We start from the raw sequence: 13,349 nt of genomic DNA, 5'->3' as shown, positions 1-13,349 counted from the left end.
TTAGTCCCCTCTCCTACTTATTTTTGTCGTCACTTATGACCATTGGACAGATTATACTTTTCCCTTTACTTTGTTGTCTATTTGCCTCCGCTGAGTGTAAGCTGCGTGAGGGTGGGGTTTGCCCTCTCACTGACTGTCTTTAGAGCCTTGAAGATAGCAGGTGTTCCATGAATATGTACTGCGTAAATTAGTGCTTCCAATGTAATATAAAGGTGCCAGGATTGAGTACATGAATGAAAAGTGCTCTTTTACCTTTCCTCCTGCTCAGGATGACCCTTGGTTATGTGAGCGACCATTGGGCACAGTTTGTGAGCCACAGCCGAGACTTGGGTTTGGCCCAGCAGCCCTACTCTGTGGAGAAACTACAGGTTGAATTTGATGAACTGTTCTTGAGAGCTGTCCTGCATGTGCTGAAAGCCAAAAGGTAAGACGTATGATGATTGTTGAGAAATGGCTCCCTGACTCGTGAGGAAGATTGGTGTGAAAGTCATCGACTACAGTTAGATCTCTTATAATAATGTCTAAGTGCATTTCATCTGTTTCCTATCTTGGGCAGATTCATTGTCTTTAAGTTTCCTTACCTGTTGTGGTGGGCTGAAATGCTCTTTTTAAGTTTTTTTTTTTTTTCAATCTTAAAATAACCCGATTCTGCTACCTCAGTGGTGTTATCCCTCAACTTTCGGGAAGCCTTGAACAAGGTGTGAATTCTCTTTCCCACCCATCTCAGTGCCTAAGTGAGGCAGGGCAGGTGCTCAGTGCCCAGAACAAATGATTTGCCCATTTTATTGTTCAAGTTTGTCTTACCGTGAGGATGCTTGCGGGTCCTGGGCCCCTGTGCTTGGCTGTGTAAATGCTGTCTTCTGCTCATGTTGTCTTTGTTGCTGCTTTTAGCCTGGGATACACTTGAGGGAGGGGCTCTCTGCTGGGAGATGTTTGCTGGCCTCCAGTCCACTCATGAGCTGCCCGCTCTTCCCCAGCTTTGCCTTCTTCTGAGTTGTCTGTGCTCCCTCTTGCCATGATCTCTAACTTCAGCTCGTACTCATTGTGTGTTGTGTAGTGGCTTTGAGTCTTGCCTGCTCTTTACTGGCACCTTGGGCAAGTCACCTAGACTTTGTCTTCTCACTTTCCTCATTTATAAGATGGAGATGATGGTAATGATTCTGCTTGTTCCATCAACCTCATAGATATGCGCCCAGGATGAAATGCAGTAGTATATGGAAATACTTTTTAAATCATGAAGACCTTTTGGATGTAGGTGGTGGTGGTTCTTTGTGGCTTCAGATGAAGAATAGAGTAACTGCTCACTTAGAGAAATATCAGAACTCCTTGACTAAGTCTTAAGCACTTTTAGGCACCCAGAAGGCATGGATCTAAGATATATAGAACTTGGGCTTAGATATTTATCTTTACTCGTTACGCATTCTGTATTGTCCATAAATTTGGTGCTCTCGTCGGGTTTACCAGATCCTTGCAGAATCCTGCTGTGTCTGATCTGTCACTTGTCCTTGTGGCCACTTAGCTGAGATGGAAAGCTCTCACCATAGTTACCAATTCCTAGAGTTGGAGCTGTGAACTCTTCTCCTGTAGCATTATACGTGTAATTCACAAAGGCGGTCCTGTCATTTTAAACTTTAAAATATTGAGAACTGTTGTTCTTCAGTATAATTTATTTTAGGAAAGAGATTACACAAGAATCAGATATTTAAAGCCATGATGACATTTAAATGTATTTGGCTTTCCAGTAGAAATTTCTGACAGTGGTTATCCCCCAACCCAAAGCAAAACAAAACCAAAAGACAGCCAAAACCTAAGCCAGACTTACTGCATAGCTGCCATGTGGGAGATTTCATGGCCTGAAATACAGTCTCATGACATTACTTTTAAGGCCTCTGCAAATTCCTCTTACTGTTTTGGGATAAGTTATACAAGAGAGGTCCTATGTGAGGTGTTAGGATAATTATTTAATAAGACAGAAGCTTGGCCCAACTGAACTTAACAGTTTCTTCAACCTTTGCTCAGGAGTCTAGATACTGCTTTTCAGAATCTAGGTCAGTGGTGGTTTGGGCCACTAGTAGTGTTGTGATGGTGCATAGGTGTGGTTCTGGCTTATACTATTTAATTTCTTATTCTTTTTCCTTAATAAGCTTTGTTTGTTTGTAATTGGTCAATTTGTAGGTTTGTCGAAAATACAGCAACGGTTTTGAGAGCTTCCCTGTTTTTAAAAAGATTTTTTCGAGATAAAATTCATATAACCCAATTTTAATGAGCATTTACTGAGTGCTGATTGTTTGCAAGATACTGGTTTAGGTGGGGATAATTTGAATATAAGGCTCTAGGTTACATTTAAGTTTATTCAAAGATGAACAAAACCTGGTTTCTACTCTCAAATTGTTGTGGTTTGTATGTGTATGTAAATTACAGCAACTTGAGGCATTTCTCACTGTGTTGTTTGAGGAACACTTGAGTCTGAGTCACCCGGGATGACTAGAACCTGAAAATTCTTGGGTCAGAGCTGTTACCTACAAAATCAGGATCTGTGTAGGCAGGCCTTGGAATCTGCATTTTCTACAAAGTCTCCTGGTTTTTTTTTGTTGTTGTTGTTGTGTGTGTGTGTGTGTAAAGCAATTGAAGTTTATTAAGTGAACATACAGAAAAAGCTCTCAAGAGTGAGAGGGGTCCCTATAGGATTGCCACTGAGGGCCTTTATAGTTGGTCTTTTCTAGAAAGCTAACCAGGAAACTTATATTCTTTTTAACATCTCTATTGATACCAACATTGAGCAAGGACTAGTGATAACACCTTCAATGGCTTACTGCCTTTTTAGGGTCTGATTATTCTTTGTTGGTCATAGGTGATTATCATAAAAAAGACACCCACCCCACAGGCCTAGGGCAGGTGGTCCAGTTTGTTCCATTATGCCTGGTTTTCCCACGCCTGCACATTTTTGGGATTTCTGTGAGCCCGATCACGTAGCCCCCTATATATCTCTCCCTGCCTAGCCCTGCCTGTCCTTTACTCATTTCTCCCCACTAGAATAGTCTCCCCGTGATTTTTCTGCCCTCTCTGGTGTAAGAACCACCCATAAAGGGTATGATATTGCCAAAGTCAGGTATGGATGGAGTACTGTAATAGTGCCGAGGAGGAAATCAGAGGAGGGCTTCACAGTTGGAGGGATGGCAGCGTGGAGGTACGAGATTCTTGCCGGGCTCATCCAAGAATGGTCTCATACTCTGCACGCAGCGAGGCCTCTGGTTAGAAACATGGATCTGAGCTGTATAGCGGAAGCCTTTGAACGTGGGGCTGAGGAGTGTGAATTTCATTCAGTGATGAGTGGAGAGGCCCTGCAGGAGTTTTGATTCTCCTCCCTCTCATTGCACATGTGTCTGTGTGCACACTCGTACCTGTATGTAGGCTCAGACACATACATCCATATCTAAGCGCCTGTCACCCAGGCCTTAAAAAGATCTTTAGTTCACAACACAGCTCTGCCTCCTATTACCCTTCCTGTGCCTTAGGAGCCTTACGTGTAAAATGGGGAGAGTATCAATAGTAATACTTGCCTTGCTTTTTGTGAGGACAGAGTGAGATGATCTGTATGGCGGGGTGATTAGAACAGGGCCTGACACAGACGAAGTTCCTGTGCAAGTCTTGCTGTTACTGTTACCCGTCCTTGAGGTGTCGGTGGCTGAAGCATGTTAGAAAAATTTTTGCGTTGTGATTTAAGAATTTTTTTCTACCAGAGCAGGTCTGCCTGCTTTCTCAGTGTGGTGAAGTTGACTGATAATGAAACTATTCCTACTCTTTAAAACACGCAGACTTGGCATTTGGCTGTTTATGTCAGAAATGCCCTTTGGGACGCTGTCGGTCCAGATGCTTTGGAAGCTCTTCTACCTCATGCACCAGGTGGAGAGTGGGAATCTGGAGAAGCTCTGCGGCGCTCTCCTGCCTGCTGAGTGCAAGAAGCAGCTCCAAGGTACAGTCTGGCCAGAGTGTGCCACGCAGCTCTTTTCACCCTGTGTGCCTTCATGGCTTTATTTATTTTATTTTTAGAAGCACTAAGAGAACATCTTACTCTGTATGCTCGTATGTAATAATTTTGAAATTCGAAAGACTGCTTTATTGCTTTGACATAATAGAATGATAATTCCAGTTTTCATTATTCTTGAAATGCTCTGGGTAGTAACTTGGTATGATCCCAGCTCGGGGATGAGAAATGAAAATTGGGTTGTAAATGCCCCCATGGAGTTATTTTGAAAATACAGGACATTTGATGGACTACCTTTGATTTCTGAAATGTGTAAACACATGGAAAGAAGTGTAGGCTTATTGCCTTCTTATTGTGCAAATTCCATCAGGGGGATGCATTTTTTTTTTTTTTTTAAGATTTTTTTTATTTATTTGACAGATAGAGATCACAGGTAGGCAGAGAGGCAGGCAGAGAGAGAGGGGGAAGCAGGCTCCCCGCGGGGCAGAGAGCCCGACGTGGGGCTCGATCCCAGGACTCCGGGATCATGACCCGAGCCGAAGGCAGAGGCTTTAACCACTGAGCAACCCAGGCGCCCCCAGGGGAATGTATTTTTTAAACAGACTTTTTTTCAATCTTTCCCCTGTGTCTTTGCCTTTGTAGCATTTAGTTTTCTGTCACGGATCCCAAAACTCTAGTGCCCCCTAGTGACAAAATATAGTATTGCATACACTGCCTCCTGGGAGAAGTTGGTAGAATGAACACACTGTGTACTGTTTATCACATTTAGCAGTATTGCATTCATGGTTGTAACTAATTTTTTGCCCCAGATTTTCATTTATAAGAAAATCTCTTTTGTTTGGAATGAATGCTGTGTTTGCACTGAGTGCCTTGCTAGTCCTAGCAGTTCTCATTAGTAAGGTTGTCATCATTCATTTGGCTGACAGTTAACTAGGTTGTTTCATTCAGATGTGTCTTTGAAGGTGTCTCATCTGGTGACAAAACCCGTCACTAGTCGCTAGTGTCATTTAATCTTCAACAACCTTTTAAGGCAGATGGAGAAACTGAGACTTGGGGATGTTAAGTGTTATCTCTGAGGCTACATTATATGTAGAGTTGGAATTTCGTCTGGTCCCTGCCTTTTCCCCTGAAGCCTGTAGAAATCCATTCTGGAACAAAGAATCTTTTTCTAAATATTATAAATATATTAAAAGATATTTCTAAATGTCTTCTAATTTTATACCTCCTTTCTCTCTGGGAGAGTGATTAAAAGTGATACCTCTTCATTCTTTCCCTGTTCTAATTTTCTTGCTCTGAACTTGCAGACCCAGAACACTTTGTGAACTTTGAGAAGTGTCTTTCTTCCATGAATAGCTCGGAAGAGATTTGCCTTCTGACTACATTTGCTCAGATGGCTCAGGCCAGAAGAACCAATGTGGATGAAGACTTCATAAAAATTATTGTTTTGGAGATATATGAGGTTAGAATATTAAGTTTTAGAAGTCAGCTAAAAAATGTTTTCTTTGGGATTGTCCATGTGTTGATTCTTTTGGGATTGCTTTACAAAAAAAATTGTGACTAACTTGTACTGAGTATGGAAGGAGGTAGAAAATCAAACGAATATCATTTTGCTATAAGGAGTATTGAAAATACGAATCCTGCTCATTCCACTTCCCCTTACTCTCTTGACATTTGATGGCTGAGTTTCAATGAGGAATAGACCATCTGGCACAGCCTCACACTTGCGGTTTTAACACTGTCTGCTGCTGCTCTGCCCCACAACACTGCCAGTAACATGGTGGCCTGGCTTCTGAGCCAGTTTATTTATTTGTAAAAAGATTTTATTTATTTATTTAGAGTGTGCAAGTGGGGGGAGGGGGGGGATAGGGGAATGAGAATATCAGGAGACACCCCAGTGAGCTCGGAGCCCGACACAGGGCTCGATCCCACAATCCTGAGATCATGACCTGAGCTGAAATCAAGAGTCAGGTGCATAACTAGCTGAGCCACCCAGGCGCCCCTGCCGAGGCAGTTTATATGAGATGGTGGAAAGAATACTGACACTCACGTAGAAGACCTGGGCTTGTTTTAACTCTGCTAGCAGCTGCCGATCTCACAGCTAAAAAAGTGCCTGCCCACTCTGGGCTCAGCTTACTCAGCTATAAAATGACGAGCTGGGATGAGATCCTTGCCTTCTTCCACTAAGCCATCACTAAGGGAGGAAGAGGGTAGACTCTGGACCCTGAGTGTCTAGAGGCATAACCCATATATTTAAAAAGATGCGTGTTTTCCATTTAGGGTGTCATTTATTTGTTTATTTTCATTAAAAAGTATTTCTTCCAAACTATTCAAGTAAACTTGAAGTAAAATTATGTTCGAAGAAGATTATCTGAGTTTATTACTTTCTCCCCAGTTCTCTGGTTTGAGAATGATACAACTGGATGATCTAAAGTTCTTTTCCAGGATCAAATATTAGGCTATTCAAACACTAGGCTATTGTACTTCATACTTACGCCTGAAGTTAAGGCCTAAATCAGTCTGGCATGCCAGACTGTCTTCATGATTCGAGAATATTGCAGGGGGTTGGAGAAAGACTGTTTTCATATACAGTAAGTGGCGTTCTCAAGGTCTCTTGTGAAAGTAACATTTGTGTTCTTGAATGTTTCAAGGATGTTGGCCAGTACTTAGAGTAAAAATTACATTGTGTATTACATTCTGATTCTGCTTGTGTGTCTGTGTGTGTGTGTGTACATGTGTGAAATTGAGGCAGTACTTAATCTTACTGAGATGCGCTCTCACCTTTTTCTGTTATTTTTTTGTTCTATTCCTTTGTATTTTTATAAAAAAAATCTGCTTGCCATTGACATCAATGGATTGCAGCCTGTACTTTGGAATATGTTGTTCAAGAGGCGTTGGTGAACACTGCTATTTTAGAAGCTCTTGTCAGTGAGGATCTTATTTTGTAGGAGAAAATAGGTATTTCTATGAAATGCATTCTGATTTTTATCATTTTAGCAGTTTTAAGGAAGTTTTTACAGCAAAGGGTCTATTTTATAGCTACAGACAGACTTTGGGATGTATTTACTACGTGGGGCAGTTGGAGTTGTTGTTTTTTATTTATTTATTTATTTTTTAAAGATTTTATTTTATTTATTTGACAGAGAGAGAGATCACAAGTAGGCAGAGAGGCAGGCAGAGAGAGAGGGGGAAGCAGGCTCCTTCTGAGCAGAGAGCCTGATGCGGGGCTCGATCCCAGGACTCTGGGATCATGACCTGAGCCGAAGGCAGAGGGTTTAACCCACTGAGCTACCCAGGTGCCCCCTGAATTTATTTATTTATTTATTTATTTTTTAAAGATGGAGTTGTTGTTTTATAGTAGCTTCCCTGCCCCTTCTGACTCCCAGCCTCGGGATAGACAGTTTGCCCTCTGAAGGTCTGACATCTTCTTGAACATAGTGTGACCTGAGGCTCAGTGTGAGACTCTTTCTCATTTGCTTGAAGACATCCTAAATGAAGTATGGAACTGTATTTTGACTGACAATTGACTGAAAGTACTATTTCCACCTCCTCCCACCTTTAGGTATCTTATGTCACCCTGTCCACCAGGGAGACTTTTTCAAAGGTTGGTCGAGAGCTCTTAGGGTCCATCACAGCGGTTCACCCTGAGATAATATCTATCCTTTTGGATCGAGTTCAGGACACCATTGACCAGGTGGGAATGGTAAGAGCAATGATTTTGTTTGTTTTGCTTTTTTTGTTCTGTTAAAGCCTACACTCATGGAGCAATGAGAAAAATAGGTTGTTGGGAATGTCTGAGTCACAGGCGAGGCAGGGTGAAGAGAGCATGTACTGTGTCCCAGGCTCTGCCACTCACCAGGCCTGCTTGGGGTTAGTGGCTTTGTACAAAAAGCTGTGATTGTTTCTCTTTAATATCCTCCAAGTGACTGTCCCACCTCCCTCACTAAAAGTTTTTCTTCTAATTGTAGTCTATAGTTAATAACAGTTTGCATTTCAAAGTTTATTTGGCTGTCATAATTTTTATGTTTTATACTTGGAAGAAAACAACCCTGATTAAGAAGAAAGGCCCTATTTACATCAGCCAAAAGCAAAATTAAAAGTGGTGATTTAGGTTGAACACGACACATAGAGTTTATTTCTGTCATTTGTCACAACCACTTTGTAATCTTTGTCCATGTTAAAAACAGCTGTGTTGTGATAGAATTCGTATGCCATACAATTAATCTGCTTAAAGCTTGTAAGCCAGTGGCTTTTAGTATACTCACAAGAGTTGTGCAGATCACCACTCTCAATTTTAGAACATTTTTATCACCTCAGAAAGAAACCACAAAGTCTTTAACTCTTACACTCTGTCTCTCCCTTCCCTGCAGCCCTAAGCCATCACTAATGTGCCTTTTGTCTCTATAGATTTGACTCTTCTGGACATTTTATTTTAATTTTTTAAAAAGATTATTTATTTATTTATTCGACAGAGAGATAGAGAGAGAGGGAACACAAGCAGGGGGAGTGGAGGAGGGAGACGCAGGCTTCCCGCTGAGCAGAGAGCCCAAAGTGGGGCTTGATCCCAGGATTCTGGGATCATGACCTGGGCCAAAGGCAGATGCTTAATGACTTAGCCACCCTGGCGCCCCTCTTCTGGACATGTTATATAAACAGAGTTATATGATATGTGGTCTGTGACTGGCTGCTTTTACTTAGCGGAATGTTTTTCAGGTTCATCCATGTTGTAGCGTGAGTCAGCGCTTTCTGCCTTTTGATGGCCAAATAATGTTCCATTGTAGGCATGTGCCATTTTTAAAAACATGCATTTAACGAAGATCTTCATCATCACCTGTAAGAAGGCTGTAGTGTGTGAGTTTTTCTAATGGCAGGGAGTCATGTATTATAACTTGAAGAGGAACATTTAGAGCACTTTTCTGTATGGTATTTGCAAAGGGCCCTTCTGTCTTGTAGTCACTGCGTTATTCCTGTATGATAGATGACTGATAACTGTCATTGCTTTATCACATTCAAAAGTGGGCAAATTCCCAGTGAAAGATTGGTTCACGAGACACATTTTTTTCTAAATGAAGGATACATGACATACCATGCTTTCCTTGGAAGAGTACATGGTACTTTTTTTTACATTAAAAAATTTAATGGTGGTAAATTATATGCAACATAAAATATACCATTTTAGCCCTTTTAAAGTTCTGTGACATTAAGTACATTCACATTGTTTTGCTGCCTACTGGCACCATCATCCATCTGTAGAACTCTTCATCTTGCAAAACTGGAACTCAGTACCAGTGAAACAGGAAGTCTCCTTTCCCTCCATCCTCCTCCCTCCAGCCCTGGCAGCCGACATTCTACTTTCTCTATGAGTTTGACTGGTCTGGGTACCTCATATAAGTGAAACTATCCAGTATTTCTCCTTTTGTGATTGGCTTAGTTCATTTAACATATTGTGGTCAATGTTTATGCATGTCATAGCATAAATGGTGAACAGGTATGTGTCAGAATTTCCTTCCTTTTTAAGTCAGAATAATATTCTGTTGTAAGTATGGACAACATTTTGTTTGTCTATTCATCTCTTGATGGGCACTCAGATTGCTTCTTCCTTTTGGCTGCTGTGAATAATGCTGCTATGAATAGGAGAATACAGCTTTCTCTTTGAGATCATGCTTTCCATTCTTTTGGGACTATGCCCAGAAGTAGAATTGCTGGCACATAGGGTAATTCTATTTTTCATTTTTTGAGGCACCACCGTACTGTTTTCCATGCGGCAGTAGTACTTTTTAAGGAAAGCATTGTAGCCCACTGTGATATGCTTATGTTGAGATGAAAGGCTTTTTATATGCAACATGGAGGAGCATGTTTTTGGTTGTTCAGTTTCAAGTGATTATCTAATGGTATGAGTCCCAAAGAAATATACATGGGGGGAGGTGTCACAAGATTCTTCCCATTTGATTGAGCTCATCACTATTTTCTCTTAAGTGTTGTTCTGGTTTTGAGTACACCTACATTTTAAATTTAGTCATAATACTTCAAGTAGTAAACTGTGCCCAGAAGTTTATTTAACTGTAAAAATTGGGACCGTAAGGTTTTTAGAGCACATCTTGTTAAAGATGCCTCTACTCTCTGTTTATACCTGTAGTTCCTTTGCGCTCTGTGAACTTGCTGACAGTTTTGGAGGAACTTGTTCAAACCTTCTATACCTTTAGGTGAATAGGATAGCTCTGAAGATTTTTGTTGTCACCTGGGGATAATCAGGAATCAGATCTAGCCTCAGAAACTGGGAATGATCTCTGGGCTCTAAACTGTTCTAGTTTGCAAATGTTGAACCATTATTGTTCCCTGGAATAAAAGCCACTGAATCATGGTGTATTTTTTTTTGACATATGTTGATAGATTCAGTTTGATAATATTTTTTGTTGAGGATTTTTACATGTATATTTATGAGGGTATTGATCTCTAGTTTTATTGTTATGTCTTCGTTAGGTTTTGATTTTAGGATTATGTTGGCCTCATCATGTGAGTTGGGAAGCATTTCTTCTTCTCTGTTTCTTGTAAGAGTTTTTTAAGATTGCTATTAATTCTAACTCGACTGTTTGATGGAGTTAACAGTGAAATCATCTAGCCCTACAGTTTTCTTTGTAGAAAACCCTTTGATAACAATTTACATTTTTTAAACACACAGAGCTGTTCAGATTTTTATTTTTCCTTAGTTAGTTTTGGTAGGTTATGTTTTTAAAGGCATTTTCCAATTTCATCTAACTAGTTGAATTTATTGGCATAGAGTTTTTGGTAATATTCCCTTGTTAACCTTTTAATGTCCCTAGGTCTTTCATGATAGTCACACTTTGATTCCTAATGGACAGATACATGCTAAACCATAATTTTATCTAGCTGGGATAGATGTTTTTCTGGGCAGATTTCATTGCTGTATTAACTGTTCTAGAACCATTATTTTGCCTTTTCTTTCAGATTCTCGGGGTAAAGAGGAATTTTTCCATCTTTAAAATTATTATTTTACCATTTTATTGAGAATATTCAAGACCTTTATTAACAAGTCCTCATGAAAATTTAACTATGTGAGTGCACACATACACACAAAGGAAAGATTTCTTTAAAATTGATTCTTTCTACTGTTCTTTCACATTTTGTTTTGCCTCTCATTGGGAGCAGTGCAGAAACCTGAAAAATACTAGTATGTATGTATGGTCTAGATCATGTGTTGTCCAATACAGTAGCCATTAGGTACGTATAACTAGAGTCCTTAAAACATGGCTAGTCCAAATTGAGGTATATCGTAAGTGTAAACTACTCACTAGGTTTCAAAGACTTCATATGAACAAAAGTATGTAACCTGTCTCAATAGTTTTGTGTAATGATTATATGTTGATAACATACTGGGTGTATGGGATTAAATGAAATATATTATTAAAATTAATTTTACTTGGTTAACTCTTAAAAATGTGGCTGTCAGAAAAATTAAAATTACATATTGACTTGCATTATGTTTCCATTGGCTAGCACTGTTCTAGACATTATAAAATGAATTGTTCTTCTGATCAGTCCCCCTTAAAGCAAACTATTGAGTGAACCTAGGTTTATCTTAATTTGCACACATGGATATGTTGTCCACAAAGTTGATGCTATAGACTTTTTGTAAACAGGGTTTAAAAACTTTTTATTACAGAATCTTTCAAATCTCTGTGAAAGAGAGAATAGGGTAATGGATCCCTTTGTACCCATCATCCAGCTTCAACAGATACCAACTCTTGGTTGATCTTATTTCCTCTTCACCTCCATCGCGTCCTTTTCCTTCTCCCCAGACTGCTTGGAAGCTAACGGAAATACCTTTTTAAATGTCACAGAAGAAATAATCATGTTTTCATAGTTGACATGCAGTATTGTATTCATTTCAGGTGTGCAACATAGTGATTCGACAGTCGCACACACTCTGAGGTGCCCGCCGCGACACTAAATGTAGTCACCCTCTGTCATTATACAGAGTGGTCATAATCTCATTGAGCGGAATCCCTATCTGTACTTCTCATCCGTGTGACTTATTTTATAACTGGAAGTTTGTACCTTTTGGCCCATCCCCTTACTCTCCTCCCCTCTGGCAACTACCAGTTTGTTCTCTGTATCCGAGTCTAGTTCTGTTTTTTGTTCATTTAAATAATTATTTAACATGCTAAATCTTCTTGTAAAATAAATGACTATCTCCTCATTTATCATAGCTTTAAATTTGGGTCTTGGTACTCTTAAATGGTTTTCTGATACGGAAGTAAACCAATTTATATATAATAAAAGATTAATGACCTTTACAAAGGGTAACAAAATGTGCTTTTGGTGTATTATTGGTTTTAATACTTACTTCATTTGGTTGTGCATGATGTCCATTTCATTTGCCTAAAAATCAAACAAAACCTCACTCCTTTTTGGAAAAAAATTTTTCAAGCAGTTTAATAATATAATATTAAAGTAATACAGGACGGTTCTTAATTTCTATCTTAATTATGATCATTTTCTTTCAAATAAGGTTTCTTTATACTTGTTTAAAGAACTGCCTTTGTATCTCTGGCGACCATCTGCCTCTGAGATAGCGGTGATTCGGGATTGGTTATTGAATTATAACCTGACAATGGTGAAGAATAAATTGGCCTGTGTTATTCTGGAAGGACTGAATTGGGGATTTGGTGAACAGGTATGTGTGAAAACCATCCTCTAGAGACTGGAGGTTCTATACACATCAGTTTTAAGGAAACATTTTCTCAAAATCTAAACATTTTCAATGATCATTTGCAAGGTCTGCAAATTCTGTTAGCTGTGTCAGAGTTTAGGGTCTTTAATTCAGTTTTGCAGAGTGACCATCCTTTAAATGAAGATAAATTGTTCCATGGTGAAAATTCTTCACTTTTTACTTAGACCATTTATATCTGTTGTGTTCTCTCTAGCTGTTTACTGAAGTTCCTCCTACTTGCCTCTCCTGCATTTTGTCTCACTTGTCACTGCCACATTTGTTCCCTGAAACACTGTGCATTGGTTAAGAACCTGCACTCACAGCCAGCCTGCATGCCTGGGTTCCGTTCCCAGCTCTGCCACCTCCTGGCTACATGACCCTGAATGCATCCTGAACTCTCAGGGCTTCAGCTGGTCATCCGTCAGCATTGATAAGAGCATGCTTACCTTGTAGGGTGGTTGTAAGCATTCAGCAAGTTAGGACAGGCAGAACATTTAGGACAATTCTTGGTGCACATTAGGTACTCAGCAGTGGTAGTTTTTATTAATAATAGTTTATTAATAGCTTTACTAATAGCTTATTATTATTCAGAGTTTGCTACCTATCCTATGTATCATATGTCTCCAAAGATGCCAT

General features: G+C 39.7%; 1 protein-coding gene across 1 annotated transcript in view; it reads left to right on the top strand.

Annotated features, from left to right (window-relative positions):
• EPG5 (ectopic P-granules autophagy protein 5 homolog) overlaps positions 1-13,349 on the top strand; it is a 104,378-nt gene that overhangs the window by 26,676 nt on the left and 64,353 nt on the right. Inside the window, 5 exon segments of the mRNA XM_046024639.1 lie at positions 269-424; positions 3,816-3,973; positions 5,290-5,444; positions 7,545-7,685; positions 12,513-12,677. Coding sequence (XP_045880595.1) covers positions 269-424; positions 3,816-3,973; positions 5,290-5,444; positions 7,545-7,685; positions 12,513-12,677 — 775 coding nt within the window.

Source organism: Meles meles, chromosome 12 (genome assembly GCF_922984935.1).
Source record: "Meles meles chromosome 12, mMelMel3.1 paternal haplotype, whole genome shotgun sequence".
Lineage (NCBI taxonomy): Eukaryota > Metazoa > Chordata > Mammalia > Carnivora > Mustelidae > Meles > Meles meles.
The sequence above is the reverse complement of the archived record's forward strand: the minus strand, read 5'-3'. Positions and strand labels throughout refer to the sequence as shown.